The sequence below is a fragment of the Muntiacus reevesi genome, chromosome 2 (genome assembly GCF_963930625.1).
Source record: "Muntiacus reevesi chromosome 2, mMunRee1.1, whole genome shotgun sequence".
NCBI lineage: Eukaryota > Metazoa > Chordata > Mammalia > Artiodactyla > Cervidae > Muntiacus > Muntiacus reevesi.
The window spans coordinates 211,300,952-211,320,629 of NC_089250.1; the positions used below are offsets into that span (position 1 = coordinate 211,300,952).

Genomic DNA, 19,678 nt, shown 5'->3' on the forward strand with positions numbered 1-19,678 from the left:
GTCCTTCAGAAAGGGCTTGGCAAGAATCACCGAGGAACGCTTCCCTGGCAGTCCAGTGGTGGAGACTTTGCACTTCTGCAGGGGCACAGGTTCGATCCCTGATCGGGGAACTAAGATCCAGCATGCTTTGAGGGGCAGCCAGAAAATTTTTAAAAATAAATAAACATAAATTTTTTAAAAAAAAGTCACCGAGGAGGATAGTTGCAGATAGACGAAGAGGAACCTCCCTCCAGGTCATGTTTTCTGTGTAGCTGGGTGTATCTGTTGCTTTAGAATTTCCCAGTGAATTTTGTAGAATTGCTTTTCTGTTTGTTTATTTGCAAAAAACTATTTTTTTCCCCATGTTTAAAAATTACGGAAAATAATCATTGTAGATAATACAGAGAATGATATGGTGAACTTTCATATAACTCATCTTAACAATTTTACCAACACGTTCCCATCTTGTTCTTTCTGTATTCCTGCCCAGCAACCCTACCACCCCACTCCCAGATTGTTCTGAAGCAAATCCCTGGGTGGGGTTAGACATGTGTCGAGACCACGTTGCTGAACCGTCACAGGAAAGTCTCCAAGGTCACCCACTGGCCCTTTGGGTTAGGGTTTTGATTAAGAGGGGGGAAAAAAATTAAGGTCCTCAAAAACTGCAAGCACAAATTTTACAAAATACTTCTGCACATCTTCTCAATCTTATTTATTATTACGAATTTTTTGGCTGCACCACGTGGCTTGCAGGATCTTAGTTCCCTGACCAAGGGTCGAACCCGGGCCCCTGCAGGGAAAACGCTGACCATGAGAGAACTGCCTGCCTCCTCAGTCTTTTTGTCTGGAGCTTTGGGATCCTTGGGAAGCAAAGGGATGCCTGCGCCCATTTTTTTAAGTGACACCCCAGCTTCCCACACTCCCACCCCCCGCTGGAGCCTCAGCGCAGCCCCATCACACCTGTGCTCAGGCCTAAGCTGTCCTCCCCGCAGGTGAGGCCGGGCTTCAGGGCATGAAGGGGCTGCCAACAGTTGTGTTCTAGATGTTTTTTTCCTCTAATTTCCTAACTTGGAGCATTAACTTCTCATGGAAAGAACTGATGAGACATCTGGAAAGAGGTTCTTGTTCCCAGCCTCCTCTCCAGATCTCAGAGTTTTGGGGTTGTTTTAAATATTTGGCTGCCCAGGTTGCAGCATGCCGGATCATCCATCTTCGTTGTGACAGTATGCAGGATCTTTAGCTGTGACATGTGAACTCTTAGTTGCAGCCCGGGGGATCTTTGATGGCAGGGATGGAACCCAGGCTCCCTGAATTGTGAGCACAGAGTCTTAGCCACTGGACCACCAGGGAAGTCCCGTTCTATGAAACAAGCCTTATCATCTCCTTAGAAGGTTCTAGTGAGGCGGGGAAAGCAGACAGGAGAATCACTGCTCTTAAACTGGAAATGTTTATTGAGACGTTTCGGTCGGAGGAGGCGCTTTGTCTCCCTGATTCTGACTTTTCTGAGGCAGAGGGTCCCACAGGCTCCCGTCTGTCCCATGAGATGATCTTGTCCCTGCCCCGTTGACCGGGGCCCCAGGCTACTTCTCCCCGCCTGCCCCTTCCGAAGTCTGCCCGCAGCGGATGCTCCCGCCAGAGGCTCGCGAAGTTAGCTTCGGCTTCATCTCTGCTTCAGTCAACCGAGGCCCAGAGAAAGGAGTGCCGGGGCACCCCCAACTGTTGAAGTACACGTAATGCTTACAGGAGACAAGTTATTACACAACCTCTACCCTGAAACGCAAAATATTAAATACGACTCCACCTGCATAAATTAACTGTACAAGCTTATCCATCAGGAAATCCCAGCAACCAACGTTAGTAAGCAATTTGGGATCAAAATCTAAAGCAAAAAAAAAAAAAAAAAAAGACACGAACACCCATGTAGTATGATGTTTTCAATGCGGGTAGGGGGGATGCGGCTGCCCTCAGTTCTGGTCACGGGACCACCGCCAGAGCCGCCCGACCCCAGGCTCCTCCTGCCTTGCCCGTGGGAGCCGTTCAGAGGTTGGCTCCACATAACTGTCCTTTCCAGGGCTGGGTGCCCCGTGGCCAGCCGGCTGGTCCTCAGGACAGTTGATGGCCCTCCCAGGAGTAGCGGTAGGGAGTGTAGAAGTTGAGCGGCTCGGGAGAAGGGATCCTGGGGAGGCGATAAATGGTTCCCTGGCTCCTTCAATGAAGAGCAAAGGTATTTGTTAAAGAGGGAAAGGTTTGCCTGGCCTGATGCTTTGTCTTCTCAGCCCCGGGAGGATACACAGTGATGGTCAGTGAGCAGAGAACCTGCCCATCAAACGAGCATGTTTCTTATACCAGGAGCCAGGAGCTTCTACCTCTTATTTTAGGTGAAAGGCTGGGGATCTTAGTTCCCCAGTCAGGGATTAAACCCCCATGGAAGCTCGGAGTTCAAACCACTGGACCACCGGGAAGTGCCTGCTTTCTGTTTGAATTCCTGAAGGGACTTGACCAGGGGTACCAGGCCCTAACTCCACTCTCCAGCCTTGCCTGGCGGCCCTCCCACCTTGAACATCAGGGTTAGGCCTCTCCAGCCTTGTCGGGCCACTCTGGACACCAGCTTGTGGCGTTCAGACCTTGTGTGCGAGGTGGAGGGTGTAAATTCCAGCCAGCCGTAGCCCGACTCCAAACTTGAAGCTCCCCGTATCATTTGTCAGACAATGTACTCTAATTTCTTCCCTCTTAGGAACCTGTACAGCCTCTCTCCTCCTGCCCTCTCGCTGAATCCAGACGCAGGTCTCTTAACTCCCCACTTCGTACAACCTCCTGCAACTTTCCTACACCTCCTCCAACTTAGCAAGCCCAGACATAAACCAGCCTTCCCCACAAAACCCGCGCTGCCTGTCGCCTCCCTGACCTCAGCTGCTGATAGTGATGCCCTCTCCTTTGACTCGGGAAAACCCCCCAGGCCTCCTCAATCCTCGCTTCACCTGGCCGTGGACACGTGGCACACCAGGGAGCCCCTCCAGCTCCACAAACAGGGTCTGCCTCCACCGCGGCCTCCCGGCTTCCTGCCCGAACGCACTGGCGTCCCTGCCTCCCCTGTCCCCTGTATTCATGGCAGTGATACCTGAGAAATATTAAGTCACTCTTCCCCTGCCGAGCACATCCCCCATCTCAGAAAAAACCAGCTGCTGGCCCTGTCCTCCACCTCTGCCACTCCCCCATCGCTCTGTTCTGTTCCCCTCCTGTTGTTGGACTCAGGTTCTGGTCGGGGGTCCTTCCCTCCCCCAGAAGGGTGAGGAGGGGCGCTCTGAAAGACTTCTCTGCTTCCCAGCTTAAATGACGGCACCCTCCCCCCTCCCCATGTTCCTCCTGCCTCTCCCCACCCCTAACATCCACTGCTCGATTTCCTTTCTCCCCGCCCCTCTCCTCCCTTCCCTTGTCTCGCCTCTCCTCTTCCAGCTAGCTCTCTGGTTTCCTCTCTCCCACCAGGATGGAAATCCTAAGTGGACAGAGATTTGTGTATCTTCTCTTTACCACTGTGTCCCCTGCCCCTAAGGCAGGACTTGCCCCGGCCAGGTGCCCCCTAGGTGCTGGGTGAATGAATGAACCGTGGGCTCTGCCCTTCGGGCTTAAACGCCTGTGGCTGATCCTATTGCTGGTTTCTCAAACAGCCCAGGCGTGCCCCCAGTGACAGGCTTGCCCGTGTCCCCCAGATCGGGACTTCAGGCAGCCTTTCCAGGGCCCTCGGGTCAATTCCCTCCCTCCCAGAGACAGGGCCTGGGCTCCTACATCCTCGGACTTATGTGTCCATCCCCTCCTCCACACACTCTAGGTGGGGGCCTCGGCAGGTGGCTTGTCCTCTCAGGGCCTTGGGGGGGGGGGGCGGCGCCAAGGGATGGTGTGTGAGCACTTGGCACCATCACCGGCCCCCCATTCCGCCCCATCCCTGAGTCCAACATGGGCAAGTCATCCTGGTCCTGCTTTTTTTTTTTTGTGGCTGTACCACGTGGCATGCAGGATCTTAGTTCCTCGACCAGGGATCAAACCCAGGCTCTCTGCAGCGGAAGCACGGAGTCCTAACCACCAGACCACCTGGGAAGTCCCTGGCCCTGCTTTCTGTGGGGGTCTTATGTGTCCCATCTAAGACACAGGCCCCAGTAGCTCCACGTTGCAAGGGAGGAAATGGGTCACGGGAGGTTAAATCACCCTCCAAGGTTGCAGAGGCCCACCCAGACTCACTAGCCTGCCCTGCCTAACACCCCCGGGGCTGAGACTTTGTGTCCGCTGTAAATATGTCACCTCACCATGCCAGCCACAAGAGTTGGGGGTGGGCAGGGACTTGTCGGGAGGTCCAGCGCCCCAAGAAGCCACCCCGTTTCAGCACACATTGGTGCTGTCCATGGCCCCCGCTGTGGCTCCTCCAGCCCCGGCTCTCTGCTTTCCCCAGGGGATGTGGTCCCCCCACCCCTGTGCGGCCCACCAGACTGGACTGTACCTTCCTCCGGGTCTTCCCTAGGCTTCGGTGGCTGCCACGTCCCCGTTCACATAATCGGGCTCCCCGTCCTCATCTGGGCTTCCTGTCAGGGTAAGCGGTGCTTCCCGCAGGGCTGACTCTGCGGATCCACGGGCAGATGGTCAGAGGGTTCACACGGACACGCTCAGCTCAGCCCTGTCTCCGCAGGAGGTACCACGCAGCCCACGGGAAAGGCACACTGGGTGGTGTGTCCGTCCCTTCCCCTCTGCGATATGCCAGTGGTCTGTCCTGCCCGGAGCAGGGCAGGTGCAATTCCATTCAAGCCGCTGGATGGGCAGTGGGCCAGGAGGACCCGACCTCAGAGGCCACGGTGCTCCTGAAGGAGGTCCTGCCACGGTCAAGCTGCTGCAGCCACTGATGCACCAGAAGCTTCGCTGTGGGATCAGCTGGACGGGCCTCGGGGGAGCCCACCTGGCCTCGTCCTCCCAGATCCCCTAAGCATCTGTCTCTACCACTCCCCCTGACTGTGTGTCTCAGGCTAGGGCGCCGCCCCGCCCCGCCAAATGCAAGCCAGCTGAAGGTGACCATTTGGGACTGCCTGGGCTCCGGCCACATACCCACGACTTTCTTGGACTCCCGCCACTGCTGGATGGACGCTGAGTTCTGATAATCCTCAGACCCCTCGTCCCCTGCAGGGAAAGATCCCGGACAGGGGCTGGGGAAGGGGCAGCCATCACGGCCATTCCTCAGGCCAGCAAGGTGCCGTGGCCGCCCCTCTAGGGAGGCAGCCTGCATCCTTCACGTGCTTGGCAGGCCCTCGAGGGAGGGAGGGAGATCCAGGGACTGACAGGGCCTCCTCCCAGGATGCAAGGTCTAGTACTGGTGAACCCTGCAGCGGGGGCTCCAGACCAGCAGTGCAACCTTACCTGACTCCATTCTCTTTGGCTTGCAGATGAGCACGTTCTCATAAGAATTGGTGTCATCGTCATCTGCCAGGGAAAGGGGAGAGGGTGGGGGCTGCTGGTGGGTCCTGCCCGACAAGCCTGGCTCTTCCTCCCTCCCTCTGTCTCATCAAGCCCTCTCTGGGTCCCACAGGGCCTTGAACATTCTCCTGGACAAGCTTCTTAATGGGCAGAGGCCTGTCTCCAGTGGCTTCCATCCTGGGCTCCTTCTATCTTTCAAAGCTACCCCTAAATGCTCTGGGGAGGGGCAGGCCCACCCTGGATAGTTAAGAGAAGGGAGACCCATCTCTATGTGGGCAAAGAGGGGCAGGCAGAGCCACTGGGGGCGCAGGAGACAGGAACCTGCCTAACCCTTCAGGCAGTGGGGGCAGGCTTAGGATCCTCTGCTGAGGGGCCTAGGCTGGGTGTGGCATATCAGAGCCTGGTACCCTGGCTTTGCACCCCATCCCCACTCCCCAACGAGGAAGCTAAGCTGTAAACACCACCCTATCCAGCTTCCATCTTTGTTGAAGAGGTTCTGAGAAGTGAGGGCTTTCCCCCCAATACAGGAGGGTGGGGGGGGAGAAGAAGATCCTCACTCCTACTCCAGCGTGGCCTAGGCAGGGGGCCCAGGCCTGTGCCCCCTTCAGCAGGCACTGCCCACCCTCTTGTTCTGTAAAGCCAAGGTGTTAAGAGCCCAGGGTTCCAGTACCCTCAGGGCTGGCAGGGCTTGGCATCCTTCAACCAAGTCTGCCACCTCCAGGGCCTTCCTCCAAGGACCCATGTATGCCCAGCCTTGAGGGGGGGGCCTTGAATGACAAGGGGACCAGCCTGCTCCTGGTCCCTGCCCTCAGTTCCCCTTCTGCTCCCAGACTCCTGCTCCCTCCCATCCCTGCCCTCCTCTGCATCTCAGCTCCTGCCTGCAGTGCCAGCCTCTTCGGTCCTCCTAAATCCTCCCCATCCTCCCAGGTCCTCCTAGGTCCTCCCCAGTCCTCCTTGGTCCTCCCGGGTCCTTCCCCGATCCTCCCCATCCTCCCAGGTCCTCCTAGATCCTCCCCATCCTCCTCGGCCCTCCGCGATCCTCTGGGGTCCTCCTAGATCCTGGGTCCTCCCAGATCCTCCCAGATCCTCCTCGGTCCTCCCCCAGTCCTTCTCGGTCCTACTAGGTCCTCCCAGGTTCTCTCTGTCCTCCTGGCCCTCCGCGGTCCTCCCTCGGTCCTCCCCATCCTTCCAGGTCCTCCTCATCCTCCCCTGCCCGCCCCCCCCCCCCACCCCCGCCAGCCTCGTCCTCCGTGGTCCTCCCAACCCTCTCTGGCCCCGCCCCAGGGGTGTGGCTTCTGAAGCTGATCCACCCTCGTTGTCTCCTCTGCCTCACCTTCCGCGGGCTTCTGGAACGGATCGTAATTGTAATAGTCCGTGGAGGTCGGGTCTCTGACAAGAAAACATAGACACAGCACCAGCTGCGGCGCAGGCCCGTGGTGCAGGGTGGGGGCTTCACGTAGGGGGCGGTGAGACCATGGCTGCTCCAACAGTCGTCACACCCCCAGAGCCCGTGGGGGGCTCGGCCAGGGTCTCACCCCTGAGTCACCCTGGGGCTGAGAGCGTGGTGGTCTGGCTCCAGTCACCGCGCCGGGTGACTTCAGGCAAGTCGCCTCCAGCCCCGGAACCTCAGCTTGCCCAACAGGGAGTCCAGGAGGAGACGTCCTGGGTGCCCTTCCTCTCGAGGGTCTGCAGACGCAGGGTGAGCCCCGCCCACCCAGACGGCCACGCCCACCCAGACGGCCACGCCCACCCAGACGGCCCCGCCCCCGAGCAGGGCTGCGTCCCTGCCCCGGCCTCATCCCCACGAAGCCACGGTCCTCTGAGGGGCCACGGTGCTGCGGGAGCCTGCCCAGGCCCGCGGGTTTCCAGGGCAGGAGGCCGTTCTCACGGAAGGAAGCTGAGGGCGGGGGGCGGGCGGGGGCGGGCGGGGGTGGGACGGAGGTGGCCAGGGCCCGCAGAAGGCCGCTCACATGTAGGCTTCCTCTGATCTGGGTCTGCTTCCTGCGGGAGGGGGCGAGAATTAGGCCGTGGTAGGGGCTGTGGGCCCGCACCGCAGCCCCCTCCTGCCCAGAACCCACCTACCTTTGCTGAAATACTGGTACCTGGGGGATGAAGAATCTGGAAGAAAGTCCAGGCCCATTGGCTCAATGCTGGTTCCCCACCCCAGGCCCCTTTAGGTGTTCCCCAGGCTTCACACCTTCACACCTGCTCTGTCCCCTCGCCCCGCTGGACCAGCCATCAGGCCTCCCAGCAGCCCAGCTTGCATGTCCCTCCTCTGGGAAGGCCCCATGCTTACTACCTGTCCCATCAGGTATTCACCTGTCTCCATCCCACCTTGCCCCAGCCCCCACCCCTGGGTCCCAGGTCACTCACCCTCGAGGCTGGGGGAGAACCGCAACATCTTGTCCTTCCTGCATGGGAAGGGGGGTGGGGCTGAGAAGGGGCTGGGAGGAGGCCCCTGGCGTTTCTGGGGGTCTGGAGCCCACAGCCTTCCCTGGTGGGGCCCTCAGAATCAGAACTGGGGCTCTGAGGTCTGAGGAAGGAGCAGGATCTCGGCCTGGGCTCCTCCAGGTGGGGACCCCCCAGGGCCCTCCTCATCACCTCCCTTGGGTCTGGGTTTGGGGGCTCATTCCTACCTTGTCAACTCCATGTTGGAGGCTGTGTCCCCGGGCCAGGCCTCCCTGACCACTGCAAAGGATGAGGGGGTGTTGGCTGGGACCCAGACCAGCTGGTCGGTGTAGTCCCTTCCCCCTATCACCCCGCCTGATCAGGCCTGGCCACAGCCTCAGAACAGTGAGGACGAAAGGGACTTTGAGGCTGACACCCCCAACCCTGAGCCCAGCCTGGGACCCGTCTGCCAGGGGACTCACAGGTGTAGGTCCGGGCCACTGCAAAGCTCTGCTGATTCTCTTGCCTGGAAACACAGAACTGCGCTGAATCAGGGCCTGGCCTCCCACAGCCCCAGGGACAGAGAGGACAGAGGGACAGGGAGGGACAGACCACAGCTCCCCCGTCTGCCCACCGGGTGCCCACCCTTCTCACACAGGCCTGGGCTGGAGCCAGCCAGACACATAGACGGTCAGGAGGGCCTGTGGCAGGGCTGGGATAGCTGCTCAGGGACCTGGTGGTGACTTCAACCAGCAGCAGCAAAGAGGCTGCCCCCACCACCTACCACCCCAGGGACGTTTAAGATTCCTTTGAGAGCATGGCCTGCTGGAGATGTTCAAACATGCCATTTATTCCCCAGTAACTGATGAGGCAACTTCAGGGCTTAGCAAACACAGCTAGGCATCTAACTATCACTTTCTTCCTTTCAAACAGAACCTGATTTGTATTTAGACAGTCACATGACCATCTATAAGACTCTTATTTCCCAATAAATGAATAACATCAAACTAAAAACCTTCTGCTCAGCCAAGGAAGTCATCGACGAAACCAAAAGACCATCTACTGACCAGGAGAAGCTATTTGCAAATGATATATCTGATAAGGGGTTAATGTCACTTATAATATAATATATAAACAACTCATAACTCAACAACCAAAGAACAAACTGATTAACAAAATGGGCAGAGGAACTGAATAGACATTTTCTAAAGAAAACTTATAAATGGCCAATAGATATGAGAAGATGTTCAACATCACTAATTATGAGGGAAATAAATGCAAATCAAAACCATGGTGAAGTTTCACCTTAGACCTATTAGAACAACAATATTATCAAAAAGGCAAGAAATAAAAAGTGTTGGTAAGAATGTGGAGGAAAGGAAACCCTTGTGTGCTATTGGGGGAATATAAATTAGTGTAGTCACTATAAATTCAATATGGAGATGCCCCAAAATACTAAGGATAAAACTACCATATAATCCTGCAATTCCACTTCTGGGTATTTATCTAAAGAATATGAAATAACTAATTTGAAAAGCTATATATAGTGCTGCAGAAGACTCTTGAGAGTCCCTTGAACAGCAAAGAGATCAAACCAGTCAATCCTACAGGAAATCAACCCTGAATACTCATTGGAAGGACTATGCTGAAGCACCAATACTCTGGCCACCTGATGCAAAGAGTTGACTCACTGGAAAACCCCCTGATGCTGGGAAAGATTAAGGGCAAAAGGAGAAGGGGGAGGCACAAGATGAGATGGTTGGATGGCATCACTGACTCAATGGACTTAAATTTGAGCAAACTCTGTGAAGGACAGAGGAGCCTGGCATGCTGCAGTCCATGGGGTTGCAGAGTCTGACACGACTTAGCAACTGAACAACAAAAACAAAATATGTGCCCCTATGTTTGTTACAGCACTATCTATGATAGCCAATACATGGCCATCATGTAAACATGTATCATGGAAACAACCTAAGTGTCCATCAACAGATAGATGAATGAGTAAAGAGGATGTGGCATATATACACAATGGAATACTATTTACCCATAAAGAGATAAAATCTTTGTGACAATGTGGTTGAACCTTGAGGGTATCATGCTAAGTGAAAAAAGTTAGAGAAGGAAAAATTCCGTATGATTTCACTCATATGTGAAATATAAAAAACAAACAAAAAACAAAATAAATGAACAAACCAAACAAAAACTAACTTGTAGATACAGAGAGAAGAGTAGTGTTTACCAAAATTGAGCAGGCAAAATGGGTAAAGGGGATGAACTGTGTGATGACAGGTGGAAACTAAATGCTCGTTGGTAAGCTTGACATAGGGTATACAGAAATAGAAATAAAATATTCTACATGTGAAACCTAAATAATGTTCTAAACCAATGTTACTTCAATTGTTTTTTTTAAAAAAAGACTATTTCCCAGCCTCCCTTGCTCCTAAATGTGACCATGTAATTAGACTCTGGTTAATGAAATGCAAGCTTTCAGGAAAGCGCCTTAAAGGAGGCACTGCCAACTGGAATGCACCCTTTTTGTCTTCCTTCTTCATTCTTACTGCTGCATGGAATGCAGAGATGAGGGCTGGAGCTTTAGCTACCATTTTGGCCTGTGAAGTGCCTTTGGGAATGAATGCCACCACTAAGGAGAGTGGAGCAGATTAGCTAATTATAAAAGCCTTTTCAGTTTCTTCCATGGGCCAGAATGGCGACCTGGTCCAGTCTTCCAGGAGCTCCCGAGGGGTGAAAGTGACCTGATTTAGGAGCAAGGACCTAAATCCACAGAAGAGAGTCTGGCATGGCTTCCCAGAGGAAATGATGCAGGAGCTGGGCCTGGCACAGGCTGGTAGGACTGAACCCAAGTGTAGTGGGGAGAGCCCGTCTCCTCTCTGATCTCCTCCCACTCAGGCCTCTTTCCCCACCTCCCACATGGGGAGGTTTAACTTGTGCCTCTGAGGATCTTCAGTTCTAAGATTAATCAGGGGCCTGGAGTGGGCAGGGATTAAGGGAGGAGGGGAGAAGGGAGATATTGAGGAACTTGCCTTGGGGCAGGGGTATGGGCAGTGGGGAGGGCACCAGGGGAGTCCAGTCCACCCCCCCCAGTGGAGGGTGTGGGCTGGCGAGCCAGAGGACCAAGGTACCCCAAAAGGCTGGAAAGGTCCAGCCCCAGCCCCAGGAGCGGGCATGGATGGGAAAATTCTATTTTCAAATCTCACTGTGGTTTTTCAGTTGCAAAAGGAAATGAGAAGAGGGTGTGTGAGCGAGTTTGTATGTGAGTGCCTGCCCAGGCGTGCAAGCAGGCCCTGTGTGTGTGTGAGAAGTGCATGCATGAATGAGTGCTGGGGGAGCCGGTGGGTGTGCGTGGGCGTGCAGGCCAGTGCACGTGTGTGCACGCAGGTCTCGGAGTGCTCCACCAACACACCGCTGGCCAAAGCCCTCCTGCCGGGGTCTTGACACTCTGGGGTCAGTGACAGCGTTTCATCCCCTGACCATTGCCCTGCTTCCAGCTCTCCTGCGACTCCCCCAGGCCCTTAGGACAAAGGCCAAGGCCTCTGGCCACAGTCAAGACTCTCCTTCCTCCAAATTCAGCTCACTACTCTCATGTTCACTCCGGCTGCACCAACCCCAAGATGGTGTCCACCCCGGCCTTAAGTCAGTGACTGCCCACACTGCTCCCTCTCTCTCTGGAATGTCCCCCTTTCCCCTTCTGTCTCTCTTCAGATTCTTCCCGCCTCCTCCAGGAGGCCTTCCCTGATCCCCCAAGTTTCATGCCCACATCCTGTCTCGGACCCAGCATCTGGTCCCTGGTCCCTGTCCCTGCAACGGGAGGGTGGGATTCCTCTGTCAACCCCCAACAGCACAGCCTAGACTCCACGGGCTGGGGTCACGGCGGGGATTTCTGAAGATGCTCCTGGGCTCGCTGGAGCGTGCTCCCCACCCTCCCCGACTAGTCTGGGGTAGGGTTTGGGCGGTCCTTGGGCACCCCCTCACCCTCTCCTAAGTGCTGAGGACCCACTGGAGCCCGGCATGGAGGAGGTGAGAGTGAAGGGGTGAGGGCTGGGGGCGGGGATGCCCGAGGGGATGCCCACAGGGACGGCCCCCACCCAGGCAGGACACACAACATCACCGGGCTGGGGAGACACTCACAGACTCCTCTGCTCATAGATTTTCTCAGACTTCTTTGCACCTGCAAGAGCAGGACCAGATTAGCCAGTTCCCGCCCCCTGCCCCCACCCCCACCGGCCGGGGCCAGGTGGGAGCTGAGATCTGAGGCCCAACCATCTCCCCTGTTGCCCTGGGCAGGCCTCAGACCGGACGTGGGGGCTGAGCCTCTCATGACTGGGGAGCCACCTGACCCTGCGAGGTTTGCTCACCATTTATTTAGGAGAGCGGAACGTGAAGGCAGACATTGCAGGCAGTCCAGCCCCCTCTCCCCTCCCTTGTCCGGCGCAATCCATGCGCAGACAGATGCCTTTGACCCCGGAGAACCAACACTCCCATTGAGTCAGACCCGTGGTCTTCAGAGAACGATCAGGGGCCAGGCCCCTGGGTTTCCCTTCTGCGCCCCCAGGCTTATCTGACTGCCCCTTCCGAGCAGGCGGGTCTGGGCCTGAGCGGCTCTCTGGGGACACCGCCCACTCCTCCCACAGGCCCACGACCCCCAGGCTTTACCTGGGCGGGAGCAGCGCACGCACAGGCCGGCCGCTGCCCCCAGCAGCAGCAGCAGAGCCGCCCCCGGCCACAGCAGCTCTGTGTCCGCGCTCATGTCCACTCCGGGCTGCTCTTCTTCCTGCAGGGCTGCAACAGAGGGCACTGTGAGCCAGGGTGGGGGCCTCAGGGACGCCCCCCACCCCAGGAACCCTCCCCTCATTGCCCCCTGACAGCCTAGCGTCCCCTACCCTCTCTGCTCTGGGACCAGACGGGGACAGAACCAGCCCTGTCCGCTCATCTGACCCCAGACCCGTGCCTTGGATGCCCCCCAGGGCCATCATCAAGTGCTAGAAGGTTCTGGAAACCTGCCTGTAAGCACACACTCCCATGCACACCTTCGCTTAGTCTACCCAGTCACCCCTCGAGGGAGAGGCTCACGCCATTTCACAAATAGAGAAACAGAAGTCCCAAATTCCACAGCTGCAAAGGGGAAAGGCAGGATTTGAATGCCAGGCTCCAGACCCTAGGGGCTTCCCAGGAGGTGTTAGTGGTAAAGTGAACCTGCCTGCCGATGCAGGAGGCTTAAGAGATATGGGTTCAATTGCTGGGTCGGGAAGATGCCCTGGAGGAGGGCATGGCAACCCACTCCAGGATTCTTGCCTGGAGAGTCCCATGGACAGAGGAGCCCGGCGGGCTGCAGTCCACACAGTTTCGCAAGGAGTCGGATATGACTGAAGTGACCTAGCACGCATGCCCGCGCTCCAGACGCTGATGCTGGTTCTGCTCTTTCATACTGTGACGAAACCTCCTGCGAACCCAGCTTTGTTTCCCAAGCTCAGAGTCCACTACCCCTTCTACATTGGAGCCCCCGTCCACCCTAGGGTGATTCTCTGCTCCCACCCAAGGCCGCCCGGGGAAGCTGGGGGTGCGATTTCCATTCCTAAAATGCCCGTCTATCCAGATGCTCTGGCTCCTCCTGTCCTGGGAACTGGGAGGAAGTAGGTCAGGAAGGCTTCTTGGAGAAGGTGGGCCTGAGACCAGGACGGGGAGAAGGATGCCTGGGCAGAGAGGGACCTTGGCGGCCGGTGGAGGAACTGTGCTGGGAGGTGGGGTCAAGAGGCCGCTCTGTGGTCAGTGGCTGGTCCCAGGCTCAGGGCCTCATCGAAGCCGCAGGCAGCCACCTAGCAAAGCCTGCTGAGTGCAAGTTCAGCCCTCTTGAGGGGCCCTCCAGGGAGATTTGTTGCAACTCTAAAGAGACTCAGCCCCCTCGCAAAGGCCAGTGACAGAGGGCAGCAGGGGTCCTGCGGGGCCTATGCCCCACGGTGGGCACATGGAGCCCACACTACGGAGCATCTCCTCTGTGAACACCTGTGCCTCTGGCCTCAGCCGCCTGGGAGGAGGCTTCTCCCCACTTCACAGCTGTGGGAGGCGAGGCTGAGGGAGACCCAAGGTTTGTGCGGGCCTGCCTCCTCTTTCCCGCTCCCCCAGAGGCCTGCACCACACCCCGTGGCCCCGCTCACCACCCCGAGCTTCCTGAATCCCCGTTTCAAAGATGACAGGGAATCTGCGTGTTTGGGCCCAGCCTCCATCAGCGGCCTGTCATGCAGAAGTCATCTCTCCTTCCCGCAAATGCCAAGTGAGTCAGCGGGAATACCACCATTCCCAGACCTTGGGACCCAGTGGCCTCTGCATGAGGAGAGGATCCTCTAGGAGCCGGGGCACCGTCTTCCTGGGCCACATCCCCTCCACCCTCCGCAGACCTCCCTCTGGTCCAGGGCCGCCTCCCTCTCGGCCCTCCAGCCAAGGCCCAAGTCCATCCAGGGCTGGTGAGGTTGGAAGCCCCTGGTTTTGGGCACAGAGGACCCCTACCTGTATCTCAGGGTCTCTTGGCCTCAATTTTCTCATCTGTAAAACTGGGATCAACCAGGGCCTTCCTCCAACAGCTGTGGGGAGGACACACACGTCCAGCCTGGACCACAGTCAGGGTTTCAGGAAGGGAAACTTGCTGAGTGTCGCACTTCCGGCCGGCTGGTTTGGACAGTTCCCTTGAGCGCCTGCCCCTGACACATTTATCTTTTGGTCGAGACAAAGGCTCTTTCTGCCCCCAAGGAGGTTTCGGGGTAGACCCACGGGGGGTTACTCCCGTGGGACAATGGTCCGGCACTGGCCACCCCTGGCGTCTGCTTGAGAGCCCAGGGGCAAGTCCACACGCTCCACTTGGCATTCGAGGCCGGAGGATCTGGGCTCTGAGCTCTGCTGCCCTCCCTCTGCGAGGACCCCGACCACCCAAAAGCCCTCTTGCTTCCCAACTCTGCTGTTCTGGGATGAGCCGCACAGTCAGGCGTGCCCCTAGCCCTGGTCCGTCTCCCCCTGGCCTGGCACTGCGTGAGGGAAGGGGGCAGGGCATGAGAACACAAATTCTGCCCCCGCGGCTGAGTCCCGATGCCACCGGTCACGCTGTTAAACGGGGGGAAAAACTGACACTCAACCCTCGGGTTCGTCATAGGAGGCCCAGCACTGAGACGACACCCGGAAGGTGCTGCTGATGGCTGGCGTGGGGCACAGTTGGCTGTGACCGCCGCTACTTGTCATCATCACGGTGCCCGCGGGATGGGAAGGGGTAGCTGCATCCTGGCTGGATGACCTGCCCTGGACCGTGTGGGGCGACCGTGCCTGAAGCCCCCCCTGCCTGCTCCCCCAGACACGCAGGCCTGAGCCTGCCTCAGGCGGGACATCGTGCTGGGACCCTGGGGGACCCTGGGATCTGAAGGCGAGCGTGGCTGTTGCCCTCAGCCCCGCAGTTGTCACAGAACCACAGAGCGTCACCTCGGAGAGGTCAGCTCCTGTCTTCTCCAAGGGAGAGGGCGGCCCAGAGAGGTGAGTACTCGGCCCAAGGTCACACAGCTCAGCAGTCACAGAGCCAAGGCCCGTACTCAGGGCAGGGAGACTCTAACGCCTACACTCCTTCTCATAAATCCTGTCTTAAATTACATTTTTTAAAAGAATCACACAATATGGTTTTTAAAAGATTCATTTGGAAAAGAAAAAAAAATTACTCATTTGAGGAAGAAACTAGGACTGCGTCTTCCCCAAGACCGACACTGACTCAATTTGTCCTCTGTCCTTGTTTTCCCACCCAGGTCTGAGAACAAGTGGCAGGGGGAAAGAGAGGGGCTGGGCCCCCGCAGCACCAGGAGGGCCCCCAGGGGCCAGGCCGAGCTGGGTGGAGTGGGGAGGGGAGGAGAGGCCGCCGCAGCCCCAGGCCTGCAGGCCAAAATAGCAGAAAGGGAAGTGGGCAGTTTTCAGATGAACAAGGTTTGCAACAAGCCCATGGCGGAAGAGCTCTCGGGGATGGGCTGAGCCGCCCCAGCACCCAGTCTCCCGCCCCCAAAGGCCCTTGGCGACCCTCCTGCCCAGCCCCCCAGCCCCCCTCTTGCTGTGGATGGGGAAACTGAGGCCCGCCGGGGCCAAGGGGCAGGCTGCAGGGTGGGGATAGAGTCAGAGCCCCCCACTCCAGCCCTGGGAAGGCTTTATCTGCTGGTCTCTGCTCTGTTTCCCCAAAGAACCTTGGCCTTCAGATGAGACTGACCAGAGGTCTCTAAGTGAGGTGCCTGATGCTCGGGCAGCTGGTGCAGGGCCCAGGGAAGCTCCTGTTCTGGGCAGAGGAGAGTGATGGGGAAGGCCATGGCCTCCTGTTGACAGAGCAGGGCACTGGGAGCACCCCAGGGCCTGTAGTTTCTCAACCCGCATCCCCCCCCAGCAGGGACCTGGTGGCCAGGCTGGGGGCTGGGTGGGGGCGGCCGGGATAGCTCTTCTTCTGGGCCTGGGGCAGGACCTCGGCCTGCTCGCCCGGAGCGCCTCTCCCATCCTCCTGTAGCTCTGTGGCAGGGCTGTTACAGTCCCATTTTACAGATGAAGAAACCAAAGCTCATGAGGCCTTGGGAGCCCTGTCCTGGCCCCTCAGCAGTCTCTGGAAGTGATGGGACTGCCCTGGGTGCTTCCCAGGGCTGTGCAGGCTGGGCCGGGGAAGGCGAGGGCAGGAGAGGGGCCGGAGCCCCAGAAACAGCCGCCCCCGGGGTCCCGCAGGGGCTGGGCCAGGGGCCCCTAGCCGGGGGGCACCAGAACAGAGCTGGGGCCGAGGAAGGAGGTGCGGGGCGTCCTGGTTTCTTCCCGACCCACCCAGGAGGCAACCAGATGCTCCTGCCAGGCCACCAGGGCCTCTCCCATCCCCTCCGGGTGTCGGAGGGCAGCCTCAGGACCCCCGGCTCAGGCCTGGGCTCCAGGCACCCCTGGGAAAGCCTTACCTGAGAGCGGGGGGGATCCTCACTGCGGCCACCTCATCCTGAGCCCACACACCTGCCCGAGCCGATGCCAACGCCAGAGACACTGGCGGGCAGCCGGCAGGGCGGCGGGTTTCCTGTCAGCCACTGAATCAGCCTTCACACATCCGCTGCTCTGCCGGACAGGCCCCGCTTGCAATAGACGGAGGCGGGGAGACAGCCAGAGAGGCAGAGAGACATGGAAACAAACGCACGCAACATGCACGCTGAACGCACACGTGTGAACCCGTCTCAGAGAGGAAGAGACACACGGGGAGACAGGGAGAGAGGGGATGAAGGATGAAGTGGGGGTGCTTGCACAGACACACACAGGCGGCCAGAGAGTAAGACACGGACACCCTGAACACGCACAAACACAGAAGTACACGTCCACACTAAAATACACACACACACGAAGAAAACCAGAGAGACACACTCACAGAGAGAAAGAGATACACATGCAGGTAAAGAAGGAGAAAGAAATACAGACACACAGAGACGCATGGCAGATGCCTGCCACGGCAGACATAAGGACGGCCAGAGGCAAAGACAGATGGAGCCGACAGACATCGACACCAGACGAAGGGAGACCCAGGGCAAGGGCAGAAGGAAGGACACGCACGGCCACTCCTCCAGGCCCGGGCGCCCTTGTACTCCCATTTTCCAGATGAGGCTCATAGAGGTGCAGAGCTGGCCACTCCCTCCACCTGCTGCCCCAGCATCCGGCCAAAGAGGCGAGGAAGTGCTGGACAGGTGGCCGGGTCCCCCAGCACCTCCTGTTAGTGGTCATCAAACCACCTGCCCAAGGCCACTGAACTCTCACCCCACCTGCTAGGGACCCCAGGGAAGCCCTGGGGGCCGCCCCTCAACCCCCCAATCTGTCTGGCATCTCAGAGCCTGAGCTCCCCAGCTCTGGGCCCCTCTCTGTTGGGACGGGCTTTCTCTTCCGATTCCAGTCCGGCCCAGCCAGGTGATGCTGGGAGTGCTGCCGGGAGGCCCAGTGGGAAGCAGAACAGAACCGCCAGGGCTGGGTGCTCACTGCTGCCACCCTGTGGGGGAGAAGCGTGGCGCGGGGACCTGGCCCTTGGGAGACCTCGTAGGCCTGGAGCCCCGGTTGCCCTTAGTCCCCTGCAAGTTGGGGTAAAGCAGGGCTAAAGCCAACCTCGCCTGACTCGCCAACCTGCGGCTGAGAACCGCGGCTGCCTCCCTCGTTTCATGTGGGGGCAGCGCTGTGTGTAAGTCCCCTTGGCGACTCTTGCAGGAAGAACTTCGTTTTCTTAGGCAAGCTGACTGGAGGCCGAGGGGCTAAACTGGATTTCAACTCAGACCCCAAAGCCTGCTGTCTTTTCACCACTCATGAGTTCAGGGGCTCGCTGGGACTGCCTGCCTGATCCCTCCTCACCCGCTGGGACAAGTCTGTGTTGGTTTCCATCCAACCGTGGGCTGTGTGCTTGCCCAGGTTTCTCTATCTGCAGGGATGGACAGAAGGTCCAACATGTCCAGTGGGAATGGAGCTCTGTTCCACCCACATGCTGGCTTCTGTCAAGGGCCTTCTCATTCATGGAGGATGTGGAGTCGACTGCTGACTGCCAGCAAAGTCTTAGGGTCTGTCCACAGTAGCACCCAGGATCCTCTCTGAGCTCATTTTCCGTCTATAAAAACAAGGGTCTGTCAACCCAAAGGCCCTTTTTGAGATTGAGTGGGAGGAGAAGCCACTCAATCTGAATCCACTCCTGAATCCGGGAGGATCCATTGCCCCCTTTTAGGCAATTCTCCAATTCCTCCAAGTTCTATTTTATTTATAGATCATTCAGATGTGTTAGAAAATAAGTTTTAAAAAACTAGACATTTCAACCCCTCTTCACCATGAGACATTTCGTGTCCAATTGTATAAATACTAGGTGCTTGCCCCTTTCTTTCAATTCAATGGTTTCTGGTATTTTTAAGTTGTGACAAAATATATGTAACATGAAATTCACCATTTTTACCATTTCTAAGTGAGAAACTCAGAGACATTCATTATTCACAGTTTCATATGACCATCACCACTGTCTTGTTTTCAGAGTTTTCATCACTCCAGACAGGACTGTCTGGGTTTTCAACTCAGAGCTGAGTGCACATTTGCTACAGAAGCAAGCTAAGTTCTAAGAACTTAGCAGTTTTAATGCTGAGAATCTTCTGGGGTCATACATCCTTTAAAGGCTGGTGGGAAGTGATGGATTTTCTTCAGATATATGCACACTGAGCAGCATATAGAACATTCTAGAAGCCCCTGGAGTCTGACTATAAAGCTGTCTGCCACCCTCCACCTTGATGATACGAACAAGAATCACTCTTGCCCCCTCACGCCCAGGCATTTACGACGTTTATCTTCGGCCATGAGCTCACTGCCCAGCAGAACCAGGAATATTCCTTCATTCTTCTGCCTGCCCCCCAACCAAGTGATGTTTTTGTCATCTGTATTTTTTTCAGCCTTCAAAGTACTTTTTAAAAATTGAAGTATAGTTGACTTCATGTTGTATAACTTTTCTGCTGTACAGCAAAGTGATTCAGCTTTACATACACATTTCTTAAAAAAAAAAAATCCTTTTCCATTATGGTTCATCATAGGATAAATATAGTTCCCTGTGCTATATATAGTTAAGACTTTGTTTTCCATTCTGTATATAGGTGTTTGTAAAGCGGTTTTTTTTTTTTAATGTATAAAATTATCACAGCTCTGTGGCTGTTATTTCTCTTGGGTGCATCTCTGGGGGAGGAACCACTGGTCTAGAGTGTGGGACCATTCAATTTTCAGGCTAATGCTCATTTCAAATTAATTTCCACAGTGGCTGTCCTCACTGACTCTCATTTGTTAACACGTGAAGACCCACAAATTTTCCAGCAACTGG

At 56.7% G+C, this 19,678-nt stretch overlaps 1 protein-coding gene across 1 annotated transcript; it reads right to left on the reverse strand.

Annotated features, from left to right (window-relative positions):
- Positions 1–1,424: 1,424 nt before the first annotated feature.
- On the reverse strand, positions 1,425–16,939 carry LAT2 (linker for activation of T cells family member 2). The gene is made up of 13 exons (XM_065920376.1): positions 16,773–16,939; positions 12,490–12,615; positions 11,965–12,004; positions 8,301–8,344; positions 8,067–8,118; positions 7,804–7,841; positions 7,513–7,548; positions 7,401–7,431; positions 6,764–6,819; positions 5,374–5,436; positions 5,065–5,136; positions 4,469–4,586; positions 1,425–2,185 (listed from the first exon to the last, which is right to left on the reverse strand). The coding sequence occupies exons 2-12, from the start codon at positions 12,581–12,583 to the stop codon at positions 4,486–4,488; spliced, it is 627 nt and encodes a 208-aa protein (XP_065776448.1). The 5' UTR covers positions 12,584–12,615; positions 16,773–16,939; the 3' UTR covers positions 1,425–2,185; positions 4,469–4,485.
- Between the last annotated feature and the right edge of the window lie 2,739 nt (positions 16,940–19,678).